Raw genomic sequence first — 17,497 nt, 5'->3', positions numbered from 1 at the left:
AGGTGTGTTTACCTGAGAAAACCACCTCCTAACCTGGATAAATAAATAAAGATCTGCAGCGCTTCTGTCCTCAGGTAAGAGTTATTATAGTCAGTTTTGGAATTATAAGATCATTTACTGAACGTGGATCCATAAACATTTTTATTAAGGAGAAGCACAGACAGGCAAAATCCGCGACACACTAAGTGCATAACAATAAATGAAAGTAAATAAAATGATGGATGTGAGTATAAATTAGGCTGACTTGTGAGAATCACTTGCCAGAAGCAGCTCACATTGAGAATAGTTCAGAACTTATTGACACTGTATCTTGATCGGAGTCGCGGTGGCTACAGCAGCCAGACCTGCTTCTGCATGTTTCTGGGTTGTGATGAGTACTCGGGAGCAGTGTTGTCAACTCCTCAGTAAGGAAAGTAGCTATTGGCTGTCCTAAAAGTCGCTAGAAGTCGCTAAATGACGTCATTGCCTAATTTGCATATGATCCATTTGCATGTAATTGACGCTGTAGAAGAGGAATAACATCGTGGGAGAGACAAAAAGTGGGTAAAAAAACACCCTAAATATGTTTAGAACTACAAATGAACATTCTTCTGTTAATTCGTGGTTTGTTTTTGTTTTTTAAGAAAATACTGAGCTACTCTGGGCAGGGTTGCCAGATTGCGACAGTAATTTTCAGCCAAAATGCATGAAAAAACGCCCAAAACACAGGATAAGCAGATGGTGTTTAGCATTTCACAAATAATAAACCAGTTAAACCATCATGACCTACAAATTAATATCTTAAAATGTACAGATCAGTAATTATACATTATAAAGGACAAATTTTTTTTGCTTGCATGTCTTTAAAGTAGCCTGCCAAGTTTGTAAAATGCATGATTTGTTAGGACACACAACCCTTTGCATGTAAATAAAAATAAACTTGCAAGCAATGAAAGTTTAACCTCTCGTACATATGAGACTTGCTTACCTTCATATTCAACTCAAATCACTTGTCTAACATATGAATCAGTGTATTGATGGGCGTGGCAACAGTGTCTTGGACTGGAAAGAATAACCTGTCAATCAGACTTTTGACAACGGGTTGGATGTGGTGGGAGAAGGTAGGGAGAAGGGAGACCTATTTATATTCCACCTGCTTTAGCAATAGCTTTTTTTATTTATATTTTAAGCTGCCAAAATAATTACAAACCAGCCCAAATTTTGTCCACCTGCCAAAGTGTGTTTTTCCCTGCCAATTTCCAACAAAATCCGCTCATTTTGGTTGAAACCCGCCCAATCTGGCAACACTGACTGTGATACTGACCGCCCGTGCTTGAGGACAGTAACTGCAGAACAATGTGTGTTTTCACGTTCGAGTCTCCAAAAGTCTCCAATAACACCAGAAAAAGTCGCTAAGTTGGCAACACTGCTCGGGAGGTTTATGTGACGGGAGGTGAGGATCAAACCCAGGTCTTCAGGACCCACACACACTGCGCCACCTGCTGTATGTGGCGAGTATTTTTAACAGCCTAAAAAATCTGACTTTTGATAGATTGATGTCTAAGTTATCTGTTATTGATTTGAAGAGATCTTAAAAGTACTATTGACTGGTCAAAATATAATTCTTGATACTCCTAACTGGGTAACTGGGTGGAAGGCAGTTGTAGCTTTTATTCCTACCAGGACAGACTCATATCTAGTTTAATTCCCAGACCTGGAACCTGTAATGGATGGTGCAGGATCATCTCAGGACTGCTGTGTGCTGGAAAAGCAGAATAAACTGGACGACCAAGTGACCGAGCTAAAGAAGAAAGTTCAGGTACAGCTAGAAGGACGTTGTACATGTAGCAGAGGTATTATATTTATGTCTGTGTTAATGTAAAATGTACTTATTCTTAAATGAGCTTATTCTTCTCAGGAACTAAGACAAGATGTTCAAGTTCTGCTGGATCTGTTAAATGAACATGACTTTGAGAGGAAGTATCTGCAAAATACAAGTAAGAAGTAAAAATAAACTTGTTGAGTTTACAATTTTTGTCTTGTATTGTAGAAATATATAAACACACATAACGTCATTTCAACTTATTTGTAAGTAAAACTCAAACTTTATGTGTAAGTTTATACATTTATATGTAGATGGCCATAATGTGTCTTTATTAAATACTAAACACTCAATGGCTACTTATTGTCTCATGGATCTGATTCCAGGACAATCAGTGGTGCTCAAGACTATTGATAGATGAATGAATGGATGGATGGAAAAATATATAGATACTTTATTGATCCAACAGGAAATTGAAGAAGGGATTTCCTTCAGGATCTATAAAAGAAATCCCCTCTTTAATTTCCTTTATTCTTTTATTGTAGACTTTAAGTGATTCCAGACGTAAACAGATCTGGAGACGACATAAAGACTTACATCTTATTTGTGTTCTTAGAGGTTGAAGCATATGTACAGTTGAAAGACGTCCATCAGAAGGAGACAGTTAATACTGAGACGTGCTTTGGACTGAATAAAGCCAGAGAGGTAAGCCAACAACCGTACTGCAGGCTCGGGTCCTGTTCACAACCCAGTAGAAAAGTTCAAGCTGGAACATTTGTCAGCAAGCTGCCCCCGTTTGAGGCCACCAACTGCACCTAAATTTCATCACTGATTGGCTTCCATGATACCACAGACAGTGATGTTCTGTATCGGCAGAGTAGTGAATGGACTACCCTGCCCAGTCCACTTAATCTTACTAAGTCCTAGGATTTCTAGCCAATAGCCCTCCATGGATCACTTGTCCCAAACTCCCAGTCTGGTAGAGTTTTCTAACATTCCATGTTCTGATCTATGTAAGTGTGTGTACAGAAGATCTGGCACATCAAAGTGTGAACTACCTGTTGGCTTTCATCCACATTCATCATATAACCCATGAGGGGTGTGCCGTCACTTCCCCATTGAAGTTTAGGTACTTTACTTGCTTTTCTGTGACAAGCTTGATTTTTTACTCAGTGAGGTTGCCAGCCAAAAGCCCAATCCTCCTTCTTCTCCAGCCTGGATTGGGATAGGCTTTGGCTGTGAAATCCCTGCCACCAGACCAGGGTGGTCTCCCCTGTGACTGCTGATTTCCTTGGGTCAACCATCGGCTCCCAGTCAGAGAATGTAGGAGAAGAATCCAAGTGAACACTGTTACTGGGCTCTTCAGTGATGAAAGAGTCTAAAGACATGGACCGTGCCCCTCCTTAACACCAGGAATCTTAGTTTGCTGGTCTAAAGCACATCCTTGCGCATGAGTTGAGTCTCCAAAGCCACTGCAGAATCTACCTGGTGCCAGGAACTAGTGTCACTGTCATAGGACGCTTTCATTTGTGGTTGTAATTCCTTATTAAATTAAATTGGTGACCACTACTGGATGTTTTTGCGTGTAAAGATGTTTGGAACCCCCATTTGCACTGTGGTGTTGATGCACCAAAAGCAACACCTTTATTTTACTACTGTTTGTTTTTAATATGAGATGTCCAACAGGTCAGGTGTCCAAATACTTTCGGCCATGTAGTGTAGCCTGACATAGTGCTTCCTGTGGTCCCAAAGCCTTGGTGAAGTTTGGGTGTTGCATTTTTTGAGTTGGTCCTAAATAGGGGGACACAAAGATAGTTTTCTGAATTCATTTATTTACTTATTCTTCTCATTTCCCCCTAATTTGGACACATCCAATTTCCCATAGCACTTACAATCCCTTCCAAATGAAAGACAGCCGTGTTGGTCAGCTGTCTGAAGCTGCAGGCCGTTTTGCTAGCGTGTTAGAAAAACAAGCGTTTGGTTTTATTTTGGGTGTTCCTATTGGGCTTTCAGTATTTGTGTGTCTTTACGTAATTATCTGCGCCTCCAGGTTGTATCAGTTGGGTTAGTAGGTGCACTGAAGTTAGCGGATCAGATCCAGTTTGCTCTGATATCAGAAGAGATTCCGGAGTTGAAGCGGAGGCAGCAGATCTCCTGCATCGGGGGTCCAGCCAGCGTCTGCTTAGATCAGCTGCAAAACTGGTAAGGTTCTTCAGGGGCATCATTCATTTTTTTTCCTGTGCTGTCTCCTCTCCGTCTTGTTTGTTTCCAGAGGAGGACGAATACGAGTCCGTCCAGGCATTGAGGCAGACTGCAGACAGGTGGATGAAAAACCTGTGTGTCCACACTAGAACCGGACATATGGACACCCTACTTGAAATATCTGTTTAGTATCTAATAGGGATCATAACAACACTTCTTTTTCACAATAAATTCTCAGGTTCACGTGTGTGGCCGAGTGTTTGCAGCAGGTCCGCCAGCAGCTGAATATTCTCCAGGAATTGGCGCCAAGGTTTAGCCAGCACGACGAGCCCTTCAGAGACCTGAGCTCGCTGCAGGAACAAGAGCGCTCACTGTTTGAAAACCTTCTAATCAAGTAAGTCATGTTTGTGGGATACAGTTAGTGATGGACGTTGTGCTCAGGGTCTAGGAAAGTATGAAGGTGTTTGTGATGATGTGTCTTTCAGTTCTTTGGTGGTAGAAAGGCAGCCGTGCCTTGTCATGCATCCACACACGCCGCTGGTGCTGAGGATCTGTGTTCAGTTTACTGTCAAAGTCAGGTAAGATCTCCATATGAACCCGCCTGGTGCAGGTGAAAAGAAGTGGTCTGTACTGCACATGTGTCAGAGGGGGCGTTTGTTAGTCACGACCCTCCTCGGTCAGAAGTGAAGATCTGCAGCAGTAGCTGGGGACTTAGATACGACTATATTGGGAGGAAAATTGCAGGAAAATGCACTCTCACTCACTCATTGTCTTAACCTCTTATCTAATCAGGGTCGTGGGGGGGGGTGCTGGGGCCTATCCCAGCTTTTCAATGGGCGCAAGCCACACAGTAACACCCTGGACGGGGCGCCAGTCCATCGCAGACACACGCACACACACACATTCACCGACAGGGCAATTCAGTGTCTCCAATTAAATTGACTGCATGTTTTTGGACTGTGGGAGGAAACCGGAGCTCCCGGAGGAAACCCATGCAGACACGGGGAGAACATGCGAACTCCACACAGAAAGGACCTGGACCGTCCCCGCTTGGGGATCGAACCCAGGACCTTCTTGCTGTGAGGCGACAGTGCTACCCACCGAGCCACCGTGCCGCCCTGGAAAAATGCATATAAATAAACTAAAATGAAATAAAATCAGGGCGGTGCAGTGGCTCAGTGGGTAGCTCTGTCGCCTCACAGCAAGAAGACCCTGGGTTCGATTCCCGAGTGGAACTGTCCGGGTCCTTTCTATGTGGACTTTGCATGTTCTCCCTGTGTCTTTGTGGGTTTCCTCCAGGAGTTCCGGTAATTATTATAAATCATTTATTTTCAGGCTGCTGGTGAGGTTACCAGATTTAAACGAGCAGCTTAAAGTCAAGGTTACTTTCGACAAGTAAGTACAAAAGAAGAAGATTTAGCCTTACATCATTTATTTAGATTTTTTATTTTCACTATCTATACTAAAATATTCTTGTTTCTCTCTCCAAAGGGATTTACCGGAGAATGATACAGTAAAAAGGTAAAATCATGAAGGTATATATTTATTATTTAGTAGTTCTACAGTTTAGATCTTTTTCTATCAGTGTGAATGTTTTTTTTTCCCTTTTTTTATCTGTTTATGTAGCTTTCAGAGGTTTAATGTTTTGGGAAACACTACTAGGATCATGAACGTGGAAGAATCGAATGGCTGTTTTGTTGCAGAGTTCCGACACTTGGTATGACAAAATTGTGTGTTTAATATTAATTTTTTGGTGGCCCACCAGAAGCTGTTATGAAGTTTGGAAGAAGGTGTGCCATGACCCATCTTTGCTTGGAATTTTATGACCCCCAGTGTCATTATTTAGTTTTAAAAAAGCACCAACCATAGTAAAGACACAGCTGGAAAAACAAACTGATTGACCACCGTGCCAGTTCAGCACTTGTGGTTTACTTGTTACGTTAAACAACGTTGTGACATTTCGTTGAGAAATAAGGCTCCAAGTAACAAGGCTCAGAAGCGTCTCCATTAGCTGGACTCTCAACATCCAAACGTAGATCATGATATGTTTGTATTTTCCTATGTTGGCCGTATAAATACTAAAACAGAGCTGTTATTGTCTTTATTCCCCACAGATCATGAGCCAATTGCGACAACCTAAAAACAGAATAAACAAGGTTAGAAGAGTTACAGGCTTTACATAATTTTTTTGTTATATCAATTCAATACAAATTATATGTTGGTTATACTGGACAAAGTTTGATTTAAAAATAAAAATAATGCATAAAGGGTTCAGCGTGTTATGCCCGTATCACTAAATTATTGAATATCTTCCATTCATTCATCTTCTGTTTAACCAGCGCTTTATCCTGATCAGGGTCACGATGCGATGAATTACTGGGTGAGGGGTAGGAAACACTCCGGCAGGTCGCCAGTCTATCACAGGGCAAACACACACACACACACACACCCTTATACCTGGGGTGGTTTTGTATCTCCAATTAACCTGAATGCATGTCTATGGACTGTGGGAAAAAACACACGTGACACAGGAAGAACATGCAAACCACGTTAAGAAGTCCCAGGGGTGCCCTGGTGGCGCAGCCAGATATTCTGCTAGTACACCAGCGCTGAGATTCTCAGTTCGAAACTCGGCTGGGTCCCATCAAGCGGGCATAATTGGCAGAGCCTGCAGCAGACACAGTTCTGCTAGGGCGGGATGACCGGACTATGTGGGTGGCGTCTTCAAATGCTGTGTAAGGACCCTGATTAGCAGATAGAGGCGCCTGTGCAGAACCTTCTTACCTTCTTGCTGAGAAGCGACATTGCTACTGAGCTTCTGAATTAGATTGTGTCAGTTACATATTAATTCATGCCAACGTCAGCTAGTTTACCAAATGACCTCTTTTTTGGGCATCCATATATTAATTAAGAGGGCCTCCCCTCTTAATTAATAGTACTGAAGATCAGGTACTATACTCTGTAATATCAAGCAAGCTTTCCGTTACATTTATTGGACGTAAATAATAATGTTTGATATGTGTGTAGAACTTGGCATTCTTCGTTGACCCACCAAAGGTCGGATGGAAGCAGCTCTCTGAGGTTCTGAACTGGCAGTTCTCCTGCACCGTCGGCCGAGGCCTCAGCAAACAACAGCTAAACGTGTTGAGAGACAAAATTGTTGGTGTGTTTAATTACCTCTTTATTAAAAAAAAAAACATGAATAAAGCAAAATGTTAAAGGCAAACTGATCTCACACACATGTGAATAAACCAAATCTAGACAGAACCCAAAGCCAAAAATCCTAAAGTGATGGTGCCTGTTTAGTTATTAAATGGGTCGTTCCTGGGATTTGGTGCCTTTTGGACCTTAAAACTTTTTGAAAATAAAACAGTTTTAATTTGTTTTTCATGTTTTATTATAAAAAGGACGTGTTCTACTTTTCCAAACTAATATTGGTCAAGCTAAATTACACACGCACCTCATATACACTGTGACGTCCAGCCTGTTACGTATTAGGTTGTAACAGGGTGGACCATAACAGGGTGGACATTCTGACTTAAAATTAGCCATTAGCTAGTGAGTGAGCAATACCATGCTGGTGTAAAAGTGGATTCAGAAGCACAGTGAATTCTCTGCTTTTTAGGGTGATTATTTTTCTCATATATCCCATAACAGGGTGGACATGTTATGGTTGACCATATAAGACTTTTAGGATAAAATGTGGAAAAAACAACATTAAAATGAGGAGTTTAATAAGCCGCTCATCTTCCACAGTTGTTTTCCCTCCAGGAAATGATGTCAGTATGTAAAACAGCTCTTCATTATAAGAGACAGTAGTAAGAGATAACAGGGTGGACGGCAACCTGAGGGACGCGTGAAAAACCCTCATAATCAGCAATAAAATCAAACTCATAAAGAAAATAAATCCAGGGTTTAGAGTGACTTAATCAAAGCTTTTAAACAGTTCTGAAAGACTGAGATATTTTTATGATTAAACCTCATATATCATCACTAAATCAGAATGTACAGCACTGGGGATCATGGGAAAAGCTCTGCTATCCAAGAGATAAACACAGTATGTATACAGTCATTGTATTTGGGGGGGTAGAAAATATTGTGTTTAGTATTTAAAAGTGTTAATTATTACAGTAAGATGCTTAGAAATTGTATTGCTTAAAATGTACTTAATAAATACAATGATCAGTACTGGGGACACAATAGGCACCGAATCGTAGGAATGACCCACAAATGTATGACAGACTCCTAGAGGAATCGGTAAAAAAAACCCACAATGTTGCATAAAGCTAATTATTTATTATTGTAAAGGTTTTTCTAACTGCAATTGCCAACATGGACAACATGGATTGCAAACAAAGTGTATGCATAGAGGGGGCAGTATTATTTTGGATATCACAAAGCTTGCCTTGACCACTCTGACTCGGTTCTGAATGTGTAATATTTAAAAGTTCTTTTTGCTTTTGCAGTTCAGCTAGCAACGCTTCAGTTGTGACCATTTCTGTGTGTTTAGTGCCGTAATGACGATTTAAACCCTGGATTTAAACTGTGATCCTTTACATCTGACTTCACTTTGTTGGATTTTTGTTGTTGAAGTGTGTAGATATACAGTACAGGCCAAAAGTTTGGACACACCAGCCAAAAGTTTGGACACACCTTCTCTTCAATGTTTTTTCTTGATTATTTTTATTTTCTACATTGTAGATTAATACTGAAGACATCCAAACTATGAAGAATTATGTAGTGAACCAAAAAGTGTTAAACAAACCAGAATATGTTTTATATTTTACCAACTCTACCTCTGCACAACCCAACTGATGGTCTCAAACACATTAAAAAAGCAACAAATTCCAAAAATTCACTCTAGACAAGGCGCAAACATTAATTGAAAACCATTCCAGGTGGAAACCTAATAAAGCTGGTTGAGAAAATTTCAGTGTGCAAATCTGTCATTAAAGCAAAAGATGGCTACTTTGAAGAATCTAAAATATAAAACATATTCTGGTTTGTTTAACACTTTTTTGTTTACTACATAATTCCATATGTGTTCCTTCAAAGTTTGGATGTCTTTAGTATTAATCTACAATGTAGAAAATTTAAAAAAATTAAGAGAAACCACAGGAATGAGAAGGTGTGTCCAAACTTTTGGCCTGTACTGTACATTATGTACAGTATATACACACACTGTCCCAATTTTGTTTAACCATTTCAGCTAAATCATTGCATATTTTAAACTGAATTCATTTCCAACTAATTATTGTTTTCCCTCTTTATTTACATTTTTCCTTTCCTTTTATATATATATATCAAATATATATAATATCAAAACGTTTATGTGCTTTCGTGTTTTAAGGTGAACGTGCGGATGACTGTGAAGTGTCTTGGTCTCAGTTTTGCAAGGTACGTTTTTAATATTCCTTCTTCAGCTTGATTTTATACTCTCAGATAAAAACATCTTTACTGTTGGACGTTGCGTTCACGCTCCTTTCGGTTTTTAGGAGAACATGCCAGGGACGGGCTTCAGATTCTGGCAGTGGTTGGACTCTCTGCTGGTGCTCATTAGGAAGTTCTTGCATCCTGTTTGGGCTGACGGGTGAGAGAAGTTTCCTCTGAAGAACTATACCTGTATGTCGATTATATGAGTAGTTATTTGGAGAACTGTAGGTTTGTAGGTTTGTGACCCACCAGGGAGCCTCAATGAGCTTAGAACGGGGTCCTGGTGTAGGAAAATCAATAGGCTATTGGTATATAGGCGATCTCTTGTGATGTCATAACTTTATGTTATACTACTTATAACCTGCAGTTGGTCTTTGAGAATGGACAAATATTTGATTTGCCCACCTCAAAAGTGCAAAGGTCAACAGACGGCCTTATTAATTCCCATTTAGTTGTCGATGCAGATTCTGCTGAAATAGACCATTGCTGTCACATTACGTTTTTTTGGTAATGGGTTTGTATTGGATAAATACTCAAAAAAAAAAAAAACCCTCATCCGGCTTCGTTTGCTGTGTCGTCTGCAGGTACGTCATTGGTTTTGTAAGTGAAGAGACGGTGCGAGAGCTGCTGAAGGATAAAGAATCCGGGACCTTTCTGTTGCACTTCTGTGAAAATAATCTGGGATCGATCACTTTCACCTGGGTGGAGCGAAAAAACGGTAAGTTGAGCTGTTTTTATATGAGTTTTAAAAATGTTTTCAACCTGTATTTTACTTCCTTTACTACTGCAGACCTCCAATCCTGTCTGAGGAGGGTCATAACTAGCACGCCCCCTCCGGCAAGTGTGCAGTACCAACCGTTTCTTTTCACCTGCACCAGGCGGGTTCATATGGAGATCCGCACTGATCTCCATTATCCCCCGTCTCTGTGCAGCTCCGTCGATCAGCCAGCAGAGGTCGTAATTGCAGCAGTTATGAGAAAACCGCTCCTGCAATCCACACCCTTGGACAAGTCAATCATTGTCTGTATAGGCTCCCCCATGTTAGCACTTGGTGGCACGGTGGCTTGGTGGGTAGCACTGTCGTCTCACAGCAGGAAAGTCCTGGGTTTGATTCCCGGGTGGAGCTGTCCGGGTCCTTTCTGTGCAGTTTGCATGTTCTCCCCGTACAAAGACATGCAATTTGCCCTAGATTTGATGTACTGGCGACCTGTCCGGGGTGTTTCCTACCTTTTGTCTAGTGAGTTGTACCCACCGCGAACGGTGTCCACATACCTTTTGTCATATAGAGTTGTTCCTTCGTATTTATTTTTGTTTGGTAAAAATAAATAGTAAAACATGACAGATTAGTCGGGTGAAATGCTGGAAAAATGCTGGAATGTTTTTATGGAAAGATTTATCAAAGCATGTTGCAATGCTGTAACTTCCAGCGTCCTCATATTTCTGGTAAGTTAGGGTGCAGGACTCTGGCCTAATAAGGGATTTTTGTATATTTCTCCAGGCGAGATGAAGTTCACCACGGCGGAGCCCTACACAAACTACAATCTCAATGCCACGACCTTTGCTGATATTATTCGTGACTATAAGGTGGCGGCGGATGGATCTGTCTCAGAGAACCCGCTGAAGTTTCTTTACCCCGGGATAACGAGAGATGAAGCATTCGGAAAATATTACAGCAGAGGAACCGAGTGAGATGAGTGGACGACATCAAGTGTCAAAATCAAGTGTCTGGTTGCCCAAAAGTCAGCAGAACTGTGTCTCAGTGCATGAATAAACTCTATACAGCTTTCTGGAACTGTTCCGGAGGGATGGAACACCGATTTTCCCAACAAACATCCATCAGCAAGAGTTTCAACTGTAATAGAATTTACACTAGGCTAAAGTGGCCACTTCCATAACCCCAAAATGAAGGCATGATCGTGGGGAGTCGGGTTTGTATCTACAGAACACACAATTAAAACGTTAATTGATTTGATTGTGATGAAACCAAACGAACTAGAAATCAGCACATTAATAAACGTGGTTGTCATTTTTAAGCCAACCTTCTTTTTCACTTGCTGTTACTGTTATTTTGTACACCATGAGTATTGTACAGCAATTATAATTTAAAAATTATAATTTATGTTATAAAACATACTTCATAATTTGCAATCATAAAGCACGTACACACATACAATGTTGTTAAAACGACATACTTTTCATCAAAAATGATGGTTTACACTTTTCACAATAAAATCACACGATTCAATGAGAAAAAATATGTTGTTTTAACTAGAAAATGCCGTTTTAACAACATGTTGAAGGTTTTATTTTTCTGCTTGACAACAGTACATCACTGTAGTATGTTGCTTATGTTAAAGCTAGTTGTAAGCACTATTTTTACAAGCCTTTGTGTCTCACTAGGTTAAGAATCTTTAAATGTTAATATATTGTAATATTATCTCCATTCATAAATAAATAGTGTTTATCAGGAATTCAACCTTGGTTTTTAAAGCAATATTCACTTTATTGTATTAACTGGTTTATATATCTCCATATTCTACTTATAAAACCTTTCCATCCCCAAGTTGGGACATTTTGTGAAATGCAATAAAGAGAAGAATCTGATTTGTCATGAAGAGAAGAATCGGACGACAGCGACCACGGTCTGCTGCAGACCATCTACAATTAGTGCGACAATTAGTGTTCTCAGTTCCCAAAACATTAAAAAGACTAATTAATAGGAACGCTGATAAAACACATCCCATCTATGTTTTATCAGCGCCTCTGTCCCGACTTTTTTGGAGTGTGTTGGAGGCATCAAATTCTAAATGTGTTTCTGTTTACAAACTAGAATGAAGCTGATCAGTGAAACATGGGAAATGTTCATTCTCTAGCATGTTTCTGCTCATGTTAAAGTGAAGTTGTATTTATACTGACTAGGCCGGTGAAGTGAATAACACTGATTATCTTCATCACGGCATCTGTTGGGGGGGGGGGGGGGGGGGGGGTATATCAGGCAGCAAGTGAACATTTGCTTCTAACATCAAAGTTGATGTTAGAAGCAGGAAAAATGGGCGAGTGTGAGGATCTGAGCGAGTTTGACGAGGGCCAAATTGTGACGGCTAGACGACCGGGTCAGAGCATCTCCAAACCTGCAGCTCTTGTGGGGTGTGTCCCGGTCTGCAGTGGTCAGTATCTATCAAAAGTGCTCCAAGTTAGGAACAGTGGTAAACCGGCGACAGGGTCATGGGCGGTCAAGGCTCATTGATGCACGTGTGGAGCGAAGGCTGGCCCGTGTGGTCCGATCCAACAGACGAGCTCCTGTAGCTCAAACTGCTGAAGAAGTTCATGCTGGTTCTGATAGAAAGGTGTCAGAATACACAGAGCATCACGGGTTGTTGTGTATGGGGCTGCACAGCCGCAGGTCAGTTAGTTAGAATGTTATGCCTGATTGGTGTATATAACCTGTGATGTTCTCATAACCTGACAAAGCAAGTCCAGTAAGTCAGACTTAATAATGGTGCGTATCATACAGCAGATCACGTAATTACGTTATTCACTCATTCACCGTCTGTTTTGCCACCGCTTTATCCTGCTCTGGGTCACTATGGATTGTAATTATATGTTACGCTCGTGGTAAATTGTGTCTTCACGTTTACCATCAACGTTTTCATGGTAATTAAAATGTAAAATACATTGAAAGTTTGCATACACAGATAAGAGACGTGCATGCCGTGACATTGTTCTAATTTCTGCAGCTGCACTTTTCGGTGACTAGCATGATTGCTTCTTCACATCAGAATTTAAGTTCTTTTATTTTTAACTTGAAAATACGCTGCTTGGTTAAAACTGTTCATTTTGGATTATTTAATTCGTGGCGTTTAATTTTATTTCTTAGCAGTAGGAAGGGTGCTAGAAGCTGTAATCTTTATTTCATTTTATTTCATTTTTTATGGTTTATCTTGGTCTGGGTGATGGTGGGTCCAGTTTTTTTTTTTTTTTTTATGGAATCATGGACATGAACAGGACACCAAGTCATCGTAAGGCTTCAGATACTCATACAGCCAATCACAGTTTGCATGTAGAATCTCAATGTAACTATTTTACTGCTGTTTAATAGTAACTGCCATTATATCAGTCAATATTTTTATTTTATTCTACCGTATTTTGTTTTGGTAGAATATATTTATATGCTGTAACACTCGAATTTCCCCCCATGAGGATCAATGATAGAATCTTGTCTTGTCGTGTCTTCTCTTTCGGCCTATAGCACCGCTGGGGGTTTAAACTATGAAGCCCGAGTCAGAATCTTTTTATGTAGTTAAATATTGTTTCATTATTTAATTATTATTGTCATAATTATTGTAAGTTTTCAGCAGAGGTTCTCTTAAGTTCTATGTATTTTAGAAAAAGATAACAAAATTGTGTCATTTCACCAGCAAACTTCTCTACTGCAGTGAATAAATTATGTGCTTCTAACTTTGCAGAAACAGTTTAGGGAAGGCCTTTTCCTGTTCCAGTATGACTGTGAATGAGTAAGAATGACTTTAATATCAATAAGTTAAAGAAAAGCTGAACACATGTTTAAGATCATGCACCTGAAAAAAACAGGAATAATTACAGAACACTGGAGGACTGTTATAAGAGGTTTGTTTGTTTGTTTGTCTGTTTATTGGGATTTTAACGTCATGTTGTTATAAGAGGTTATAACACCAGTGTTATGAGAGTGATAAGTATTGTTTAGAGTATAAAAAAGTCTGAATTGGCTCTTATTCAAGTTTCGTTTCTGTACTTCACACACACACACACACACTCACACACACACTCACCGATCGGTTTAGTTTCGCTTTCTCGGAAACCACGTGGTTTTGGTTCAGGCTGTTCCATCAGCTGCGCTCCCACCAGCCGCTCTGCACTAAACCCACTGAGCTCAACTCACTCCTCCAAACTGATGTAATGAACTTATACACTACTGTATATATACACTATATATGGTCAAAAGTATTTGGACATCTGACCCTGAGCTTACTGAACTTCCTATTACAAAAACAAACTAGTAAAACTGCACCATCATTCAGTTAGAACACCTTGAAGAATGTATATGTGGGAATTTGTGACTGACCAGCGCCCAGTCGTCGTGGGTCAGTAACTGCCAGACTGAAATAAAAATGTAATAATGAACATATTTCAATATTTCAAACCTTAATCGCTGCTCAAATGTACTGTGCAGCAACAGTTTAAGGAAGGCCCTTTCCTATCCTATGTCCTGCACAGAGCCCTGACCTCAGCCCCCCTACACAGCTTTGGGACGAACCGGAACACCAACTGACCGATCAGCGCCCAGCCATGATGTGGCAGTAACTTGGGGTTGCCAGATTGAAATCAAAATTTGAACATTGGTTAATAGGAATAAAGTACATTTCAATATCTGAACCTTTTTTTTTTTTATTAAACCTTAATTGCTGCTGCAGCAACAGTTTAGGGAAGGCCCTTTTCTATCCTGTGTCCTGCACAGAGCCCCACTCATCAGCTCTGGAACGAACCGGAACGCTGACTGATCGATCAGAGGCCCTTTCCTCCCCTGTGTCCTGCACACCAACTGATCAATCAGTGCCTTTGATGTGGCAGTAATATGGGGTTGCCAGATTGAAATCAGAATTTAAGCATTGGTTAATACTAATAAAGTACATTTCAACATCTGAACCGATTTATTTCTGTTGGTTGCAATATGCATATGCTGTGAATCATCACCCCACTGCCGCCACACCATCACCCCACTGCTGCCACACCATCACCCCACTGCTGTCTCATCATCACCCCACTGCTGCCACATCATCACCCCACTGCTGCCACATCATCACCCCACTGCTGCGTCTCCTCACTGGCTTCCTGTAGCTGCCCACATCCAGTTTAAAACACTGATGCTCGCCTACAAAGCCAAAAATAGACCCCAAGCTTCCTTCGTGGTCTAATCAAACCCCGCTCTGTACCGCGCAACCTCCGAGCCACCAGTCTCGCTCGACTTGATCCTCCACCCAGAACTCGAGGAGGACGAGCATTAAGGATCTTCTCTGTACTTGCACCCAAGTGGTGGAGCGAGCTTCCCCTGTCCGAACATCTGAGTCTGATTAAAAACCTTCATCACCTCTTTACTAAACACTTAAGCTGACTTGTACTTACTTACTAATGCTCTTATTTATTTCTTGCATTAAAAAAACTTTGGTTCTAACAGGGTTTCAGCAGATTTATAGTCTTGGACTGTTGTTTACTTAAACTAGAGTAAGGAAATGTTTACTATGGAAGCTCTTCTGTAAGTCTCTCTGGATAAGAGCGTCTGCTAAATGCAGAAGATGTAAATGTTCCAGGCTGCATTGCCCTTTCTACTTTGGGGTTGAATTAAAAGCCAGTGGATCTTGATTATAAATAAATGATGATGGCTGGGAAGAAAGAAGATGATTTCAGTGCACGTTCTGTGGCATCTTGGGCAGATGAAGGAAGGAACTGGAGCTGTTATTGGTTGATCCTTTGATCCGTCTTTCCGCCTCCTGCGCTTCTCTTTTGCTGCATCGCTCCTCGCGTGTTTAAACTTTCTGGTGGCTCTTCTGATGGAACAGCGCCACTCGTCCAGATCAAGTGCTTCCTGTCGTCATGTCTGGTGCTGGATCCCAGCTTTAGTTGGTCTTTGAAGCGTTTTCTGGGAGCGCCGCGATCACGTTTGCCCCGTTTCAGCTCGCCAAGGAAGATGGCTTTAGGCATTCGTGTGTCCTCCATCCTCTCTACGTGTCCAGCCCAACGAAGTTGCTGCTGCAGCAGTATGGACTCCAGGCCGGGCAGGTCAGCTCGCTGGAGAACCTCTTCGTTGGTGACGTAGTCTTGCCACTTGATACCAAACAGCCTGATCTGCTTGAAGTATACTGTAGGAGCCATTTCTTTATTCGATTAATTCTTTATAATAATTTTTGCTTTTTATTCCCATTTGTAAGCATGTGCCCTCTACAGATCAAAGGGCCGTTAAATAGGAAGGAGACGGGGCGGAGGCGTGGCTGACTGGGAGCGCACAGCTTTTTGACCTTGGCTTTGGCTTGGCTGACTGTTTTGAATTTGCTGCTGCTTCCTTGTACTTTATTATTTCTAATTCCCAGTTTGTCTTACTTTATTTTATTTCTTGGCTAAAGGAGCTGTAAATATTTATTGGAATAAACCAAACGTACTCAGCATCTCTCCTGGATTTATTTTTTTTGCAACCAAACAAGCGTCAAGATTCCCCAGTCAACACCAACTGTGGCAAACAAAGGAATTTAAACTAAGGATAAATTGTCACTATATATACCATACAGTAGGGTGGGGACCACAGCTCTGTATACCTGGATTTTTGATGAGAGGCGGAGGGAATGGCTCTGCCTTACTTTAATGGACAAGCGTCCAAATGCGCTGCTGGCTCGGGCAAGTCTGTCGTCAAGATCTTTGTTGTCTGGGCAGTTGTAGCCTAGCGGTGAAGGTACTGGACTAGTAATTAAAAGGTCGCTGCTTCAAGCCCCATCACTGCCAGGTTGCCACCATTGGGTCCTTGAGCAGGGGCCTTAACCCTCAATTGCTTAGACTGTCACAGTACTGTAAGTCGCTTTGGATAAAAGCGTCCGCTAAATACTGAAAATGTAAATGTCATGGCAGGTAGGTAAACTGCTCGACTGCGTTCAGAACAGATCTAATTGGTCCTGATGTTAATTAGCTGTGCTTCTGCGGTTCCTCCCTAATCACAACCGTCTCAGTTTCTATTCACTTCTCGGTTACGTTTTGCAGACGGAGATAACAGTGCGAGGGGGGACGGATCCTGCCTGGAACAGCCGATGCGAAATCGGGGCGGGCTTAACAAACGCGCATTTGCACATGATTGGCTCTCCGCTGCGGGCTGAGCAAGGCTGGAAAACGGCGCGTTCTGATTGGTTGAAATCTCCACAGCTGGTAGTGGGCGGAGTCTAGACTGTTGAGTCGGCGCGTCTAAATAATCAAGCCTTAAAACCGCGTGTGGAAGCGAATCCTGGATTAAAAACAAGAGCTGCTGCGTTTTATACTCAATCAGGA

General features: G+C 41.3%; 2 protein-coding genes across 2 annotated transcripts; both read left to right on the top strand.

Annotated features, from left to right (window-relative positions):
- Window positions 1–1,705: 1,705 nt before the first annotated feature.
- On the top strand, window positions 1,706–5,726 carry LOC134324078 (signal transducer and activator of transcription 1-like). Its single transcript, XM_063005730.1, has 7 exons — window positions 1,706–1,798; window positions 3,852–4,003; window positions 4,242–4,397; window positions 4,489–4,581; window positions 5,339–5,398; window positions 5,495–5,524; window positions 5,630–5,726. Exons 1-7 carry the CDS (start codon window positions 1,706–1,708, stop codon window positions 5,724–5,726), a joined length of 681 nt encoding a protein of 226 aa, XP_062861800.1.
- A 394-nt stretch (window positions 5,727–6,120) lies between these two features.
- LOC134324077 (signal transducer and activator of transcription 4-like) lies at window positions 6,121–11,125 on the top strand. The gene is made up of 6 exons (XM_063005729.1): window positions 6,121–6,159; window positions 7,031–7,166; window positions 9,354–9,400; window positions 9,499–9,593; window positions 10,021–10,154; window positions 10,935–11,125. Exons 1-6 carry the CDS (start codon window positions 6,121–6,123, stop codon window positions 11,123–11,125), a joined length of 642 nt encoding a protein of 213 aa, XP_062861799.1.
- Window positions 11,126–17,497: the final 6,372 nt, after the last annotated feature.

The sequence above is a fragment of the Trichomycterus rosablanca genome, chromosome 12 (assembly GCF_030014385.1).
Source record: "Trichomycterus rosablanca isolate fTriRos1 chromosome 12, fTriRos1.hap1, whole genome shotgun sequence".
Lineage (NCBI taxonomy): Eukaryota > Metazoa > Chordata > Actinopteri > Siluriformes > Trichomycteridae > Trichomycterus > Trichomycterus rosablanca.
The sequence above is the reverse complement of the archived record's forward strand: the minus strand, read 5'-3'. Positions and strand labels throughout refer to the sequence as shown.

Excerpts from the sequence above, each read along its gene's own strand:
- LOC134324078 (XM_063005730.1), top strand. The coding sequence starts at position 1,706 with ATGGATGGTGCAGGATCATCTCAGGACTGCTGTGTGCTGGAAAAGCAG. Across the intron at positions 4,398-4,488 it reads TTTGAAAACCTTCTAATCAA|TTCTTTGGTGGTAGAAAGGC; the intron begins GTAAGTCATGTT and ends TGTGTCTTTCAG. Across the intron at positions 5,525-5,629 it reads GAGAATGATACAGTAAAAAG|CTTTCAGAGGTTTAATGTTT; the intron begins GTAAAATCATGA and ends CTGTTTATGTAG.
- LOC134324077 (XM_063005729.1), top strand. The coding sequence starts at position 6,121 with ATGAGCCAATTGCGACAACCTAAAAACAGAATAAACAAG. Across the intron at positions 6,160-7,030 it reads CTAAAAACAGAATAAACAAG|AACTTGGCATTCTTCGTTGA; the intron begins GTTAGAAGAGTT and ends ATATGTGTGTAG. Across the intron at positions 9,594-10,020 it reads CATCCTGTTTGGGCTGACGG|GTACGTCATTGGTTTTGTAA; the intron begins GTGAGAGAAGTT and ends TGTCGTCTGCAG.